General features: G+C 52.3%; 8 protein-coding genes across 8 annotated transcripts; 6 read left to right on the top strand and 2 right to left on the bottom strand.

The window, feature by feature from the left end:
• Positions 1-143: 143 nt before the first annotated feature.
• Positions 144-3,114, top strand: DL89DRAFT_266549 (uncharacterized protein; the record flags this gene model as incomplete). The annotated part of the gene is given in 13 exon segments (XM_040887120.1): positions 144-299; positions 323-393; positions 428-642; positions 662-729; positions 798-860; positions 965-1,066; positions 1,354-1,526; positions 1,561-1,703; positions 1,754-1,844; positions 1,886-2,000; positions 2,044-2,085; positions 2,172-2,559; positions 2,654-3,114. Coding segments are annotated over 13 exon segments (2,022 nt in total), but the record flags the coding sequence as incomplete, so codon positions are not given.
• A 101-nt stretch (positions 3,115-3,215) lies between these two features.
• Positions 3,216-4,636, top strand: DL89DRAFT_128163 (peptidase M24A, methionine aminopeptidase). Its single transcript, XM_040883291.1, has one exon. The coding sequence runs from the start codon at positions 3,278-3,280 to the stop codon at positions 4,577-4,579; it is 1,302 nt and encodes a 433-aa protein (XP_040745065.1). The 5' UTR covers positions 3,216-3,277; the 3' UTR covers positions 4,580-4,636.
• A 9-nt stretch (positions 4,637-4,645) lies between these two features.
• On the bottom strand, positions 4,646-5,038 carry DL89DRAFT_266548 (uncharacterized protein). The gene has a single exon (XM_040887119.1). The coding sequence runs from the start codon at positions 5,018-5,020 to the stop codon at positions 4,805-4,807; it is 216 nt and encodes a 71-aa protein (XP_040745064.1). The 5' UTR covers positions 5,021-5,038; the 3' UTR covers positions 4,646-4,804.
• Positions 5,039-6,328: 1,290 nt separating this feature from the next.
• On the top strand, positions 6,329-7,346 carry DL89DRAFT_256548 (trypsin-like serine protease; the record flags this gene model as incomplete). Its single annotated transcript, XM_040885451.1, has 3 exons — positions 6,329-6,526; positions 6,570-6,953; positions 6,996-7,346. The coding sequence occupies 3 exons, from the start codon at positions 6,329-6,331 to the stop codon at positions 7,344-7,346; spliced, it is 933 nt and encodes a 310-aa protein (XP_040745063.1).
• Positions 7,347-9,366: 2,020 nt separating this feature from the next.
• DL89DRAFT_256547 (trypsin-like serine protease) lies at positions 9,367-10,224 on the top strand (the record flags this gene model as incomplete). The annotated part of the gene is made up of 3 exons (XM_040885450.1): positions 9,367-9,778; positions 9,813-9,947; positions 9,968-10,224. 3 exons carry the CDS (start codon positions 9,367-9,369, stop codon positions 10,222-10,224), a joined length of 804 nt encoding a protein of 267 aa, XP_040745062.1.
• A 335-nt stretch (positions 10,225-10,559) lies between these two features.
• On the top strand, positions 10,560-11,552 carry DL89DRAFT_277925 (cell cycle checkpoint; the record flags this gene model as incomplete). The annotated part of the gene is made up of 3 exons (XM_040889479.1): positions 10,560-10,869; positions 11,012-11,139; positions 11,165-11,552. 3 exons carry the CDS (start codon positions 10,560-10,562, stop codon positions 11,444-11,446), a joined length of 720 nt encoding a protein of 239 aa, XP_040745061.1. The 3' UTR covers positions 11,447-11,552.
• Positions 11,511-12,611, top strand: DL89DRAFT_266547 (YIF1-domain-containing protein). Its single transcript, XM_040887118.1, has 2 exons — positions 11,511-12,325; positions 12,442-12,611. Exons 1-2 carry the CDS (start codon positions 11,590-11,592, stop codon positions 12,567-12,569), a joined length of 864 nt encoding a protein of 287 aa, XP_040745060.1. The 5' UTR covers positions 11,511-11,589; the 3' UTR covers positions 12,570-12,611.
• DL89DRAFT_266546 (uncharacterized protein) lies at positions 12,582-14,477 on the bottom strand (the record flags this gene model as incomplete). The annotated part of the gene is made up of 8 exons (XM_040887117.1): positions 12,582-12,716; positions 12,740-13,039; positions 13,154-13,235; positions 13,264-13,310; positions 13,370-13,787; positions 13,856-14,206; positions 14,232-14,344; positions 14,367-14,477. The coding sequence occupies 8 exons, from the start codon at positions 14,475-14,477 to the stop codon at positions 12,612-12,614; spliced, it is 1,527 nt and encodes a 508-aa protein (XP_040745059.1). The 3' UTR covers positions 12,582-12,611.
• Positions 14,478-16,216: the final 1,739 nt, after the last annotated feature.

Genomic DNA, 16,216 nt, shown 5'->3' with positions numbered 1-16,216 from the left:
AATTCTACTTGTTTTTGCATTCCTAACGCAGGGTCCCGAGAAATGTTTCTGCGGTACTTGGGACAGCGTTGCTTACGGAATGCAGGCTTCTATACTGGCACACCAGTCGGCTCGCAGCATTAGGCCAGTAGCAGTGTCCCAGCACACCTTGCCGGTGCACACACAGCAGACCCCCCTCAAGACCACCGGCATTGAACTACGGCAAGAGCATCCGCGAGAACAAGCGGTTCATCCGATCGATTCAGCTGCTCAACGATACCATAGACAAGGGTGATCTGGACTCTGCATGGACAGCATATGTGGAGCTGCAGCGATCTTCGAGTCTCTGCTGGGTGTGCAGGACGTCAGAAATGAAGTGCACAGGGTGATTCCGCGGCAGAAGCTGGAATTAATGTTCCGCGCAATCGTCCCAGGCATTCGAATATAGAGCAGCGAATACAATGGAGGCGGCACGTACGGTGTATCGGTGCGTAAAGCTGCTGGACTACCTTATTGCGGTCAGCAAGTTGTTTAAGAGGCGGCGAAACAGCCTTGTGGTTCTACGGTTAGCACTGGGTCAGTGCATAAGACGATCGATTGAGGAGCGGCTTTTGGACAGCCCGCGTAGCGCTGAGCAGATCGTTCGCATGTGGGAGGAAATGAGTCGGAGCGAACCGATCAGCGACAAGGCTCACATACTACAACATACACTTGTTGATTCTGGGCGCCTGGAAGGCGAACCGGCATCCTGTTAATACCCTATCTATACAGCCTAGCGTGCAGCATGTGGGACGGCTCTGACAAGGCTGGGATTCCAGCGTGTATCAGCAACAACACTGTCGTTCTACACGCAAGAGTGTGCTCGTGACATCGATCCCGAGGTTATCCATGGACTGCTTGCAGGATCTGAGCCAGCGCGGGATCAAGCTGCTGCCGCATCACTACTCAATGCTGATTCTGTATTTTGGCGAAATCCGCAACACAGCGCGAGGCCTTGCGCATGTTTGAGCGTGCCATGGATGATCCGACAGCGCAAAAGACAGAAGCCATATACTACTATATCTTCCGCGCCATGAGCACAGCGTTTGTGCCAAAAGATTGATCACTGGCAGAAGCGGAGCCAGCGGCAAACCAACGAAATCGCTTGTCAAGGAGACCAGTCAGGATTTCGTTGAAACAGCCTGAGCTGCAGCGAAGAAAGCACTTGAGGAGGGATACATGAAGTATCTGGAAGGATCTAGATAACGACTCTGGGCTCGACGAATTCGGCGATCTCGCAGACACTCCCTGAATCAACGTGGCACATCAACAAGCCCTACATAACGACATCAACCGATCTCCACTCTGGGCAGACCTCCGAGCACATCGAGGCAGGCCAAGATCTGTACCTCGATCTTCCAGATGATGGCAGACAAGCATATCAATATCGGTCTGCGCACGTATCGCGAGCTGATCATATGTATGCTCCGGTTCAAGATGACTGACAAGGCGCGGCGACTGTTTGAATTCGCCATTGAGAACCTGGACTCGACCAAGGTCGATGCAAAGTTTGTCGAGCTCTACTTTCGGCTTACTACCAAGATCGCCGCATGAGATGCAGCTGTCGCTGAGGCACCATCTCCGAACGATGCCTGATTTGATGTTGGTGTTCCGCCAGTTCCCGCATCAGGTGCTGGCTGACCAATTTGGCATCTTCAAGGGCGACCTCCAGGCGTTCTTGGATCGTGAGAAGCGCCCGGCTTTGATATCCTGCCGATGCAGGGTCCTGGCAGAGCACAGCCTATGTTCGAATACCTGCAAACGATGCGGCGAGTGAGGAGGGCAGCGGATTTCCTCGCCTGCATCTTGACTGGAAATCGACTCGGGTGGAAAATTCAAAGGATATTCCTTCCCAACGCTCAAAGAGGGATGGAGCAGGGCTTGCTCTGGTCGAGGCCCAGATACGTGCGTTCTGCCAGTGGGCAGCGGGCGTCGACCGGCGCTGGCTGTACAACTACCGGATCATCTACCACCTGCTGCCAGTGATTGGCCAGATATCCGCATGTCTCTGATCCAGAACCGCAGGGAGTGCAATTTGTACGTGGGCTCGTCGATAACTGTGCGACTGTCGGCGAGCTGGATTTCTAGGCTGGACGATGTCAGGACCGAGGGCTTCAATATCGGCATGATCAACCAGTTCATGCGTGTAAAAGTACCTGGGCTTGACGTTTCGGCAGTATGTGCAGCACAAGGTGGCCCAGGATGACAAGACCTTGCAATATGGCGCTAGGAAAGAACGGGCGATGTGGCCGTCGTTTATGTATATACAGTCAAATGGGCCGATGGCACAGCTCCATCCGCTGGACACATCCCACGGCGCTTATTCGGGTGCTGTGCAGCACAGCCATGCTACAAAATCCATAGACGACGCAAAGCAAAGCTGGAAGCAGCTATTGGCGCTGATGCATGATGGTGGTAGTGCCCGGCTAGCGATGGATATGAACACAGTTGGGATTCTCTCGCTGGTGGCTGTGCAGGCGCAGGACTGGGCGTTCGGGCAACAGATCTGGGACGACGCCTTTGCCCTGCTCGACAGAGCTGGTCAAGACGGCTACATCCCTTGATCAGAATTCTAACGAGTACACGTCTCTGCGTAGCGCCAACTTGTTTAAAAACTACCTGCACTTTCTGACAGCAGCAACCTTGTCTGGGCACAGCGTGCGCAGGTCCATCAAGCGCACCAGCCCTGCACCGGCGGCACCCACACGGCACCTATTCGATGACTCGGCCCTGGCGCGTATGTTCTCGGCTATTGCTCGGCACAACATCCCCGTGTCCTCGGGCCTACTATGCCAAGGCATCCGCTGCGCATTCGAGGTCGGACGGATTGAGATCGCTGATGTGCTCGAGCAGTGGCAGCTGCAGCGCGAGCGCTCTGGCGCAGCCAATGATGGCTATTTACGCGAGTACTTTGGCACCTTCGCGCTACCCGAGATTCCGGCCAGCCGGGCGTCGATTCTGGGGCTGGTCCAAAGCTCCGCTCAATGTCCGCAGCTGTCGCGGCTGGTCGCCGAGCAGATGCAGGCGTGAGCGCTTTTTCAAAAGCCGCGTGGACGATGATTTTTAGGGATTAATTATTGTAATCAGATGAGCTCCTTCTATCGGCCAAACTTGTGTCTCAGAAAATTTTTGTACGACCGCTGTGGAATGGGCGTGGGTTAGGGAGCCAGCGTTAAAGGGAAAGCGTTCCTCGCTATCTCTTTTCCGCTTCTCACCCCTGTCTATAACACCTGCGAGACTTGTCTTCTATCATTCCAGTATGAGCGTTGCAGAACCCATTGGCGCCGATACGGCTGCTGTCGACCAGAAGATGGCTGAGCTTAGCGTTAGTTCGCCAGCCGACCATGCGTCCACAGACGCCAAGCCTGAAGACGACCATGAGGACGCTGACGGCGAGAAGAAAAAGAAGAAGAAGAAGAAGAAGAGCGGCAACAAGCACAAGAAGAAGGGTCCGGGCGCCGCCGGCCAGACGACCCCGCCCACGATCCCAGTCTCGAAGCTGTTCCTGAACAAGTATCCTGAGGGCCACATCCACGAGTACATTGATGACAACTCGTACCGGACAACGAGTGAGGAGATGCGCGCCAAGGAGCGCCTTTGCGAGCAGCAGGTCAACGACCTGCGTCGGGCTGCGGAGGTCCACCGTGAGGTGCGCAGCTACGCACGGTCGCAGATCAAGCCCGGCATGGATCTGGCTGATATTGCCGAGATGATCGAGAACGGCACGCGCACCCTGGTTGAGGAGAAGGGCTTTGAGGCCGGCATCGGTTTCCCGACTGGTCTGTCGATCAACCACTGCGCTGCGCACTACACGCCCAACACTGGCGACCACGTCATTATCCAGAACGATGACGTTCTGAAGGTCGACTTTGGCGTCCACGTCAACGGCCACATCATCGATTCGGCGTTCACCATGACGTGGAACGACCGGTATGACCCGCTGCTGCAGGCCGTGCGTGAGGCGACCAACACTGGTATTCGCGAGGCCGGCATCGATGTGCGTCTGGGTGATATTGGCGCCGCTATCCAGGAGGTCATGGAGTCGTACGAGATCACGCTTGACGGCAAGACTCTGCCGATCAAGTGCGTGCGGAATCTTTGCGGCCACAACATCGGCCCGTACACCATCCACTCGGGCAAGTCGGTGCCCATTGTTGCAAACGGCGACCAGACCAAGATGGAGGAGGGTGAGCTGTTTGCAATCGAGACCTTCGGTACCACCGGTACCGGCCTTGTGCACGAGGAGGGCGCATGCAGCCACTATGCCAAGTCGGGCGACGACACAGTCCAGCCGCGCATTACGTCAGCCAAGAAGCTGCTGGGATCTATTAACAAGAACTTTGGCACGCTGCCGTTCTGCCGCCGGTACCTGGATCGCCTCGGCGAGAGCCACTATTACATGGGGCTGAAGCACCTGGTCGACAACGGCATTGTCACCGCGTACCCGCCGCTCTGCGATAGTCCTGGATCGTACACGGCCCAGTTCGAGCACACGTTCATCCTCAGGCCGACGTGCAAGGAGGTTCTGTCGCGTGGTGATGGACTACTAAAAAAACACTGAGAATCGGCCTAGAGAATAAATAGATCTACTCTCTTCCACCAGCTATATAGCGATGTTTTATGACGAGTTTATTCTAATCACCGATTTTTGCGTGTATGCGTGTGCGATGCATTCATCCACTGCCGATAGCCGGTCAGAGGGATCGTGGTCTTTTTGACTGAGGGCCTCATGGGTATATTAGCACATACAAAGAGAGGGCTAACCAAGAGCTAATATCGTGCCTGTCTAGCAGACACAGCCGATGCCACCAGTCTTCTCGTCACAGAAGCAATAGCCCTGTCCATTGCAGCTATCCTTTCCAGCAGGCTTCCAATGGCCCGCACCGTGCTCCTTGACGCAATTGTCATAGTTTGCATTTCGTTTGCGAAGAGGCTCGGCCTGAACAACCGCAACAGTACCAACGATGAGGCAGAGAGCAGAAAGGGCAGTAAGGAATTTCATGGCTAAGGTGGATTGAGCTGAGAAAGGTGAAGAGGGGAGCGGGCAGGCTAGGAAATCTGCTAGTTTATATGTTGTTGAGTTTGAAATATGGCTTGGATATTGTTTCACTGTATGCTATTGAACACAAACAGTGTGCTCAGGCGTGGCGTAAACAATGATGGATGCATGTGGCAGTGCACTCTGTACACAGACATTCATGCACATTGCTGCTGTAGTCGATATGCAGCCATATCCATGTCTACGATGATCGGTAGGAACTGGCTATATGCATCTCGAGGTCTAAAATATGAATAAACGGCTCTTTTGTCGCCAATATCCTCTAGCACCCCAGATATGCACTTGATGCTTTGACATGCTGTTGAAGATAAACCGCACACTCCATTATGAAGGCGCACAGTGAAAGACTGTGCCACAGAGTGGTGCATCACACTAAGCACTTGCGAGGAGGATCTCTCCCTGTAATTTGATTCGTTTCTCTGTGATATCCTGTAAGCAGGTGGATGGGAGCTTCCACAAAGGCATGATTGAAACAGACACCGAGCATATTAGAACGTATGTTTATCAATCCGTTACTGTGATTTTGAATCCTCCTACCCACCTGATGTTTGAGATTCGTCGATTGAGAGATTAGAAGCAATACGATCCGCTGGATATCTTCGGAAACTGTCAGATTCTCGCTTGCCACATGCGATATACCCTTGAACTCTTAGACATACAAGTACAGAAAGACGACTGTGCAGCCATTCATGTTTTGGGAGAACCGATATGTACAGGCAGGTTTCCTTTTCGGCTAAGGATTGCATTGCGACCATCACAAATCGATTTTCTCTGTACCAAGTGATTCTGATACCAGCTTTACAGTCTGTGCCACGTATCGACCAGCTCTTGGATAAAATCTGCAAAACAGGGCTAGCTTGATAGAGAAACACCAGGAACAGTGCAGTTATTACTACAGGCTTGGAAAGCCAGACAGTCCATATAGAATATGTGCAGTCACACTGCCTTCTTCTTTTACCTGCTATAAACGCGTGAACTGGATATATGAACTGTACAGGAGACCGGTGCATCAGTGTCGTGTATCGGTCACAAAAAATGATCCGAAGATGCTTCTCTGAGTAGCTTTCATCAGCAACCAGGAGTGACATCCCTTTGTAGGCAGATACTCTTCAAAAAGATAACTCTGGAACGCAAACACGTTGGATCATCATTTCGATCGGCTATCATTAATTTATGTGTTCATACTTTTTTCTTGCAGAAACGACAAAAATAGTGTCATTTATCCATGACAGCATCTTGCTGGTTCACAGTATGGCTATATCGAGGACTGGCTCGAGACTATATAAACCTGCATGGCATTCAGCAGGGAAAGCAGACATCATCCAGCGTCGCTTTGCTAGCAACCACACCCTCTACAATCTTAGCTGCTCCATCTCCCAACGTTTAAAAGCCCAACCCATGAAGCTCGCTGCTACTATCGGAATTACTCTCGCTGCCACTGCTCTTGGCGTGCCGCAGGCATTTTCTGGCCAGAACACGCCTCCGCATCTAGCCAAGCGAATCATTGGCGGCAAATGTAGCACCTGTCAACAAGTACCCGTTTGCATCGATTATCAAGACTGTATATTCTGATGGCAGCCTGTCAAAATGCGGCGGCACTATTATCTCCAGGAACCACGTCGTTACCGCTGCCCACTGTGTTGTTCGAACTGCCACTGGCGAGCGTGCAATTCCCAAGAACACCTATGCTGGTTATGGAAACAACGTGTATATCTCGCAGACCCTGGTTCCGTCGTGCAAAGTATTTGTGCACCCCCAGTACAACTCGACTGGCTTTGAAGAACGATATTGCCGTCCTGGAGCTCCCAGATCTGCCGCTCGATGGAGTCAGCGTGGCCGCAGTCCCGGTGTACAAAGGCTCCCTCTTCCCTGGCATGTCTGCTACAGGCAATCGGATGGGGCCTGACCAACATGACAGACCCTCACAGTCCCGTCGTACCCGCTCAAGGAAGCTGAGGTCAAGATTGGTAGTATCGACCCATGCAAGACCCAGGTAGAAACTTGGCTGCACGACACCTTCGAGAACAGCAACGGGCCCCGTATTTGCCTTGAGGGTGCGCTGATGCCTGGAAACGGATCATGCTCGGGTGATTCAGGTAGCCCCCTTCTCGTGTTTGTCGATGGTGTGCCGCATTTTGCTGGTGTTGATAGCAATGGCGGAAACAAACAGGGTTCCTATTCGTGCGGCCAGGCTGATGGGTTCGACTTTTATACGCATGTCAACTACCACCTTTCCTTCATCAACGAAGCTACTGGTTTTAAACTCTGAGTACAAGTATATCTACCAAGACTTTTCATATTATTAAATTTCCAGAATACGACGGTTTGAATATTAGTTTTAATGTTGGTTCGCTTAACGGTCAGTGCTTTCAGTGGCAGAGAAATGAATGTATACTATTTTTATATCACCAGGTGTTGACATTCGGGGTCAAGAGTCTCCCCTGCGCCGCCATGGACATGGCCGAAACGCATACGTACTGATGTGTCTTGGATATGATACACTTAGATAGACAGCCTCCTGCAACTGTCTGGAATACGTTTATTCTCCAAGCACCTTTCCATAACATATATTGAAAGTATGAAATACGCTACATGAAAGAAGGAAGAATCGTCAGCTGAAAGGGGTGAGCGCCCGTCTAAGTGGTGGAGCTAGTCGCCTGGAATAGTATGAATGGCCATTGTATCCTAAGGGCCTTGGATTCATGGGTTCCTGAAATCATGTGGATTTGGAACCACACGTACAAAGGCCTAGGCTGACGATCAGCTTTCCTTCTTCGCCTCAGTCATACTTTTAGGGGTGTTTTTTCCATATGCCCAATAACCATTCATCCCCTAGGTTAGCAGGGCTCTCGTTAGGCGTTCGATTCGCCATCGCCTGAGTCAGCTGCCATGCTGATAGCAGGGACGACCGCATCGGATGCGCCATAGTACGAATCAACGGCCATATCGCGTTATGGCTTTATATCTTGGACTATCAGCCCCCTGGAACATATTTGTGAAGTAATATCAAAACGAATATTTAATATGCAGTTTTTAGCTACATTGAGCACTATAACTATCGCCATCTTCAACAATTTGAGTGCTACTTTTGTAAAACTGCGATTCAAACGGAATTGTGTTGGTGCATCTTAGCCCATCCTATTTAGCAGCTGCTGCAACATTGCAAAGGCTGGAATATCTCTTTCTGATGCAGCTGCTCCTCGATGTTCTTAGGCCCTTGCGGAATTGCCGGTGACCAGAAAATAGAATGTACCCTACACACCTCAAAAAAGGTAAATTTCCAGGACTTGATGCTGCCTTTCCAAGACTCTTCAATAAATTCCTCTGAAACAGCACCCTTTGTCGTCAGGATTTTTGCATTCACCATGCGGGCATTTGGCAAATATCTGCCAAAAGCCGATACTGCAATTGTCAAGTGTGGCAATTGGCTGTGCGCTGGTGTGGTGAAATAGTTATGGCCGGACCATGCAAATTCCAGTGTCAACTAAAAACTAGGCTCCGTCCATTTCAATCTGATGATGCTACTGCATTTGTGAAGTGGTCTTGCACCTCACGTATTTCTTTCACAGAAAAGACTTCCAAGGATCTGCACTGCAAAAAACACGTTAACTGCGGATGCTCATGCATAAGACACAAAGGGAGTTGCAACTGGTGCTATTTCTCCTAGCTGCATACAGCTCTTGGCACGAACCGCATGGCTCGTTATCGCCGACACGGAATACTTGTTTTGAAGACAATAAGAATTTTGTATTTGGCAGACGAGCACGGTGTAGCTGTTTTCTACAGTCCAGCTACCTTGTACTGTTCACTACCACATAGCTATGCACCATATTTTACCAGGCATTTGTGTTTACCTAAGGGAAAATACGGGCTCTGCTACAGGGTTTCCGGCACACTGATAGCCCGTCAGCCACACCACGAACGCGCATCTCTGAGCCACGCAGCCTGAGTGAGTGGAGGAGAAATCTCAGCTCCTATGCATTGAGCCACAGCTACAAAGAAAACTATGAACGCAAACCTGTAAAGACGTTCTTTTTCCGTCGTCCTAGTGCATCAAATTCATGTTCATTGATTCGCATGTAAAAATAAGATCAAATAAAATAAAAAAGAAAAATCCATCAGCCACGGCCATTTTATGTTGTGCTAGTTCCGCTTAGGTGGAATGCTGTCCATACTATAAAAGACAGGTCATTCAGCTAGAGGAGAGCTGGAGAGCAGACTGTAAACATACACTGCTACCAGAACCGCCTTCGTGTCCCTCGTCAATTGCAACCTTTAGATTCATCGCAATGAAACTCTCTACGCTCTTCGGAACCTGCCTCGTCGCCACTGCTTTTGGCCTACCCCAGCGCAGCGACCTAGATACCCCGCAGCTGTCAAAGCGCATCATCGGTGGCAATATTGCGGCAACTGGCAAGTACAAGTTCGCCTCAGTGATTAAGCTCGACATTGGCGGTCGCACTTACACTTGTGCTGGCACCATCATCTCCGAGAACCACATTGTGACTGCTGGGCATTGCCTGGTGGGGGCTACGGGCACCGTCAACTCTCCGCAGAACATCACGGCCGGCTACGGCAGCAATGTGTCTGAGCAGCAGACATTCCAGACGGCCACTAATGTGTTTTTGCACCCGCAGTACGACCCGTCACGGTTCGAGAACGACATTGGTGTGATCGAAGTCCCAGATATGCAGCTGGATGGTGATTAGCTCAGGCACAGTGCCCGTATACACAGGCTTGCTTGAACCAACCCAAGCTGTCACATCCATCGGCTGGGGCATGACCAACTACACGGACTACTACAGCGTGTCGCCGGAGCTGAAGGAGGCCGTCATCAAGATTGGCAACCTAGGCTCCATGCAAGTACCAGGTCGAGACGTACCTGCACAGCACGTTCGATCAACAGCAACGGGCCGCACATCTGCATTGAGAATGCGCTGGTTCCCGACAACGGGCCGTGCAGCGGCGACTCGGGCAGTCCGCTGATTGCATACGATGGCAACAGGCCGTACTTTGCAGGCGTCATGAGCAACGGCGGCGGTGCGCACGGCGAAGCTACGTGTGCTGTGACCGGAGGCTTTGCCTTCTACACACACGTCAAGAGCTACATCTCGTTTATTGCTAATGTCACTGGGCTTTCTCTGTAGTATCCCACCTAAGTCACCGGTATTATCTGCTAGCAGTTCCTGAGGAGGTAGTCTGCTGGTGGTGGATAATTTTTACCTTTGATACAGACCTGTAACACAGACCTGTAATACAGGAGCAGCATTCTGCGTGCTGCCTGGTGCCTTCTTTTTGCTCTTTTTCGCCCAAATGGTAATCCAATCAAGCAATTAATATAAATGCCAGCTTGCATCCCCTATTCGAACGCGTTTGCGCAGCCAGCTTCTAGTGCGCTCGAAGAGTGTGCACTATATAGCTTCGACTTGTGCCTATGCATCCGCAAATCTACTTCCTCCTGCAATTCTTTTTCTATAAATCAATGCGTTTCCGAACCATAGTATCAAACTCCAACCTGCTGCTGCGCGTAGTCCAGAGCATCGACAAGCTTGCCAAGGGCGCGATCCTAAAGCTAACACCCGAAAAGCTGCACATCATCGTACTGACAGACATTGACTCAGGGCTCCAGCTATGGTCAGATGTTGCAGTGGACGCACTGTTCCAAGACTACCGTATTGAGAGCATCCACAACAACGAGATATACCTAGAATTCAGCATCGACAACCTCATGCGGGCACTGAAATCAGCGCAGGGCGCGCTGCGCACCACCTTGAAGCTGACAAAGAAGCAGGGTCTACCATTGCTTTCCCTTGATAATCCAAAACCAGTCGAGCACGGGGCGCGAAATGAAGCTCTCGCAGGACGTACCGGTGCGGGTCCTCACGCCACAGCAGATGGAGGCCATTCGGGAGCCCCTGGTGCCTGACAGCCAAGTGCACATCATGATGCCGCCTCTGAACAGCGTGCGCAGCATTGCTGAGCGCATGAAGACCATGGGCGATAGAGTCGCCATATCGGCGAACCGGGAGGGCGAGATGACGATCAGAGTGACAAACGAGTTGGTGGATATCACGACGTTCTTCAGAGGGACTCGAGAATCTCTCGTACGATGCGTCGCAGGAGCCGTCGGCGAGCACGACGCCAGGGAGGGCGCCTGGGGACCATTTCACAGCGGTCGTGGACATGAAGAATTTTCTGCGCTTTTTGCAGAGCTACCACGTCGCACCCAAGAATATTGTGTGCTGCATTATTGAGCAGCATGCCGTGGTCTTTTACGTGTACATCGGCACCACTGGGTATGGCGTTGGCGCACTGAATGACCAGAACTGCGGGTCGCTCACGTACTTTGTGCCAGTTCGCCAGGTGTGATGGGGACTGGACGACTTTCCATCAGCCTGCCTAGTTTTGGAGTTGCTGCAGTTTCTGGGTACCTTTTTTTTTTGTCTCCGCTCTCATCTTAAAAATTTCATTTTTCCAGTCCAAATCCAAAAGGAACAAAAGTGAATTCGAACATGGCACAGTACCAGGGGCAGAATCCGCCGATGCGGGGGGCGTTTTCGCCGGTCGGTGAGCAGCAGTTCGCGGGCTACAACGACTATAACCAGCAGCAGCCGCACAGCAGCCGCAACAGCCAGCAGCAGCACCAGCAGCAGCACCAGCAATTCCAGACGGCCTCGCCCCCGAACGCCAACCAGCAGCCTGGGTTTGACAACCCGTACGGATTCTTCCCACCTGGCTTCCAGAACAACCAGGCGGCGCAGCTGGGAATGCAGTTCGCGGGCACAGCGATGAATGCAATGCAGGAGAATGTGCAGCAGAACGTGGGTCGGTACGTGAGCCTGGCACAGATGAAGCACTACTTCGATGTGACCAATATCTACGTGCTGGCCAAGCTGCGACTGCTTGCATTCCCGTGGCTACACAAGAACTGGCACCGTGCGGCGGAGCGCGACGCGACTGGCCAGGTGGTCGGGTTCAAGTCACCGCGCGACGACACAAACTCTCCGGATCTGTACATCCCCGTGATGAGCCTTGTTACGTATGTGATTACTATTGGCCTGATTATCGGCCGCACTGCTGACTTCAACCCTGAGGTCCTTGGGTACACGGCGAGCTCGGCCCTCGGCATCATTGTGTTTGAGGTGCTGCTGGTCAAAATGTTCTGCTACCTGCTGAATGTCGGCTCAGAGCTGCAGCTGCTGGACATCCTGGCCTTCAGCGGGTACAAGTTTGTCACCACCATTCCAGGTCGTGCTGCTCAAGCCTTGGGCGCCCTGGTGGATGACGTGGACGGTGTTCCTTGTATCTGGGCTTTGCGCTTGCGTTCTTTATGATCCGGTCGATGCGGTACGCGCTGATTCCAGACACCTCGTCGGCAACAGGCATCAACGTGCACCGGAAGCGGCGCATCCACTTCTTGTTCATCATCGCGATGATGCAGTTCCTGTACATCTGGATCCTGATGCTCTACAAGAGTCCACGTACCAAATAATTCTTCAAATAACATGCGAATCATTTATTACTTCAGTACACACTAGGCTGTTGATGGCCAGCCGTTGGTGGGCACGTAGTCTGTCAGAATGCGGCCAAGTGACGCACGCGCAATGTCTTCGTCCTGCACCTCCTCGTCGCTGGAGTCCTGAAGACGATGACGACGACGACATGCCGCTGATCGATCCCATCCGACTCGCTGCTGCTTCCCTCACCGTCGCTACTCTCCTCACCGTCGTGCATCTCCAGCTCACCGCCCGTGGGCGCATGGTGCTCGGTATCCAAAAACGACGAATACGCCGGATCCATCGAAAACATCGCTGCATCGTCTGCCACTGCCTCTTCCGGCAGCTCAAAGTCCTTCTTGACAATCATGCGTAGCAGTCTTTCCTCGGTCTGCAGTTTCCGCAGCTGGTCGGCCACTTCCGCATACAGGTCCTTCAGCAGCTTGTCCTCATGCTGCAGCTCGTACTGCAACACCAGGCGCATGTCATAGGGCGCACCAGGCCTGAGAGTCAGTAGTGCGAATCAGCGCTGGGTGCCGCCGCGCCGTGTTCGCCCGCCGGATCCCAGCGATTGATGGACTCCGCTGGCTCGGCCGTTTGGATTCATGGCTACAGCGCGCGGTGGCAGCTGCAGCGAAGCGCCCGGCGTCTGAGGCACTTCGCTGTGGTCTTCAAATAGGCCTGTGAAACTGGTGGCTGTCGGCGTCGTTGTCAATCTCCATTGCGTCGCCGATCACCTTGGCCGCCAGCATCGCAGCATCCGATGCAAGCGCTGGGATCCTCGGCTAGGATTCACCGGCTCAGCTGAGACATCGACCATTTCCTCGTCCTCCGAGGAAGAGGTCTCAGCAGCTGGCAGCTTTTCAGCAGGTGCCTCTGCAGCCACTGCGATAAGGACCTCTTCCTCGACAGGCGCCTCGTTGGCTGCACTCGTAGAAAGCTCCTCCTTAGGAATAGCCTCTTCAGCAGGGGCATCAGCGGCTGGTTTCTCGGACACAGCCTTTTCAGCGACGATGTCCTCTGCAATAACCTCTTCAGTCACTGTCTCTTCAGGTATGCTCTCGCTGGACTTCTCCACAGCAGCATGCTTAACCCTTTCCAACTGCAGCGGCGCAGGTGCCAAGCTGGACTTCTTTAGCTTTGCTGTTGTGATCTCGCCGTCCGCATTGCCCGCCACAGCTTCTCCCATCTTGCGCTTCCTCAGTGCCTCGCGCCTGGCCAAGATCTCGTTGATCATTCCAATGTCGAATTCAGGACCAGTCAATATCATCCAGCGCCAGACCGGCCTCCTTTGCGCGCTCCTCGGCGCTCTTCTTTTCCGCCCAGCAAACTGGTCTTTTTAATTTTAAGAATCAGCTTCTTCTCTGTCCGTCTCCTCTCGTGCTTCTGTTCGGCTGCCGCAGCTGCGGCTGCAGCCGCTGCCTGCCGCCCCACATCTGTCGTCAGATCAAACTCGTCGCCCGCCGCCTGCTCCTCCAGTAGCCGGTCCTCCTCAGCATCCTCTACATCCCCCGCCATCACATAGTCGCTGTCGCTGGAATGCACCTCTTCATCCTCTGCCTCCTGCCTCGTGCGACGAGAGCTGCGCCGCGTGCGCGTCAGGGCTCGACGCACCGGCTCCGAGTCCGACCCACTCGAGTCCAGATCAGAGTCGAAACCCGCCGTCCCGAATTGCTTGCATCAGGCGCTGCAGTGCGCGCTTGCGTGCTGGATTTGCCTTCTGCCGTGTCCTCATGCGCGAGGGCTCTGAGTCGGACGATATATCTGCAGGCTGCCTCCTGGGCCAGCTCGACGGCCTCCGTAGGCTGTCGAAGAGTACGTGCCTCCCGCGTGCGCGTCTTCGGCGATATCGATGTTGCAGGTGCCGCTTTGCCTCGTGTGCTGCTCCTGGTTGCGCGTGGCATTGCTGAAGAATGTTGTTAAATCGGTGCGTGGAAATGAAGTGAGAGAGCTGGCGAACGCGTCGAAACGTATTTTTCGTCCTTACACTGCGCCAGCCCAATGCAAAATCAAATCCTGGCACAATTATGCAAACTCCATAAGCCCAAGCGCTCATTGGCTGCGATTTGAATACCACGTGATATGCTTTGCTCTAGTGGCATCGGGCGCAATGGCGCAAGGTTCCTGAGATGGTGTGGTGTGGCATGAAATTTGGCTGCGCTTGCCTGGGAATACAGATGACATATCGTGTAGTGGGGCATATGCAGCATTGGTTCTAGCACATAATATCCGGCACTAAACACATGCGGAAGTCGCCTGATACTAGTGATGTAAACCAAGGGGTTTCATAAACGTCGTCTATATGCAATTTTGAAATCACATTCATTTGCTATTCCCACTGTTTGCAAAAGACAATGGATAATTATTTCATCCCTATATATCGCCCAGTCCCCATTCCTATTACAAAGCATGTATGAACTGTGTCAGATGGTGATATACTATGGCTGTCCTACAAGAATGATCATCTTGTAAGAACTCGCCGCAAGCAGTCAATTGCGACTGGAAAGCGGTAGGGCATATTGTGGATCTCTGACACACGAGCCACATACCTTATACATTCTCAAATGTTATGTCACAAGGTATCATTGCTACATCTAAATCAGCGACCGTATCGCTCTATCTCCTGCAGGCTGATAGATAATTACGCAATGTTTTCCATTGGTATTCTGTGGTAGTTATCGAGTGGGCCATTGGAAAGATATACAGGGCAGATGTAGGCTATACGTGCTAATATCTCACATGTCCTATTTAAACTGGCGATTGGACGGTTGCTGCAAAACGTTGGCGCACACAGCATGATTTGTAACTCGTTGCAGAGGCTCAAAGCGACCCCTTTTTTGACCTCTTTATTTTGGCGGAGAATATGCAGTATAAATTTTTTGGGTAAATATTTTTTTGGAAAGGACGTGTCTGCGGGGGTGGGTGAGACACGAGAGCTGCGGGCAGAACACAAGCAGCCGGTTGGTTGTGCTGGACTTGGGCATGATCCGGTTTACCCGGTGCAAGCGAAGCCGCCCTCGCACATAGGACAGGTGCACATGCGCTCCTCAGCCTTGCAGGCGACTGGCTCTGTGTAGTCGATCATAATTTATATGCAGGAGATGCAATATGGAAAAGGAAAGGCAAGTATAAACAGCGATATCTGCCCCTGCTGCTTGGACAAGAATGACCTTGCAAGAGAAGAAAGAGGTGAGGAATAGGCGAGGAAATTTACAGATGGGTGGCAGCCTGGTCGCTCTAAAAACTGGCAAGGTCGTCCATTCAATGGGATACCTCAAGTGAAACAGCCAGGGGGCGAAAGAGATGTGTAGAGGGAGAGAAAATGAGAAAGCGGAGAACGAGGTGTTTGGAGAAAAATTTCGAAATGTGTTATTTTTGATAGGATTCAGCCGCGGTTTCCCCTCCCCACTCCGGCTGGCTTTTAACGATATGAACCACAGCCATTCTCATCCCCTCACCACGGCCGCCAAAAAGTCCTTCACGAGGGGACTCTGAAGCCACAGCAGATATTTTTGGCTTGTTCATTCAGCCAGCCCAAACGAACACACTGGGACAATCGGCCATGCGCCTATTGACAGGTTTGCCAGCCTCGTCTATTCTTCTCAGCTCTCGCCCGTGTGGCAAAAATCCGGATCGCTTTCGC

Source organism: Linderina pennispora, assembly GCF_002104995.1.
Source record: "Linderina pennispora strain ATCC 12442 chromosome Unknown DL89scaffold_4, whole genome shotgun sequence".
NCBI lineage: Eukaryota > Fungi > Kickxellomycota > Kickxellomycetes > Kickxellales > Kickxellaceae > Linderina > Linderina pennispora.
Note: the sequence above shows the minus strand (reverse complement) of the source record. Positions and strands in the feature narration are given on the sequence as shown.

Excerpts from the sequence above, each read along its gene's own strand:
- DL89DRAFT_128163 (XM_040883291.1), top strand. The coding sequence starts at position 3,278 with ATGAGCGTTGCAGAACCCATTGGCGCCGATACGGCTGCTGTCGACCAG.
- DL89DRAFT_266547 (XM_040887118.1), top strand. The coding sequence starts at position 11,590 with ATGGCACAGTACCAGGGGCAGAATCCGCCGATGCGGGGGGCGTTTTCG. Across the intron at positions 12,326-12,441 it reads GTTTGTCACCACCATTCCAG|ACACCTCGTCGGCAACAGGC; the intron begins GTCGTGCTGCTC and ends CGCTGATTCCAG.
- DL89DRAFT_266548 (XM_040887119.1), bottom strand. The coding sequence starts at position 5,020 with ATGAAATTCCTTACTGCCCTTTCTGCTCTCTGCCTCATCGTTGGTACT.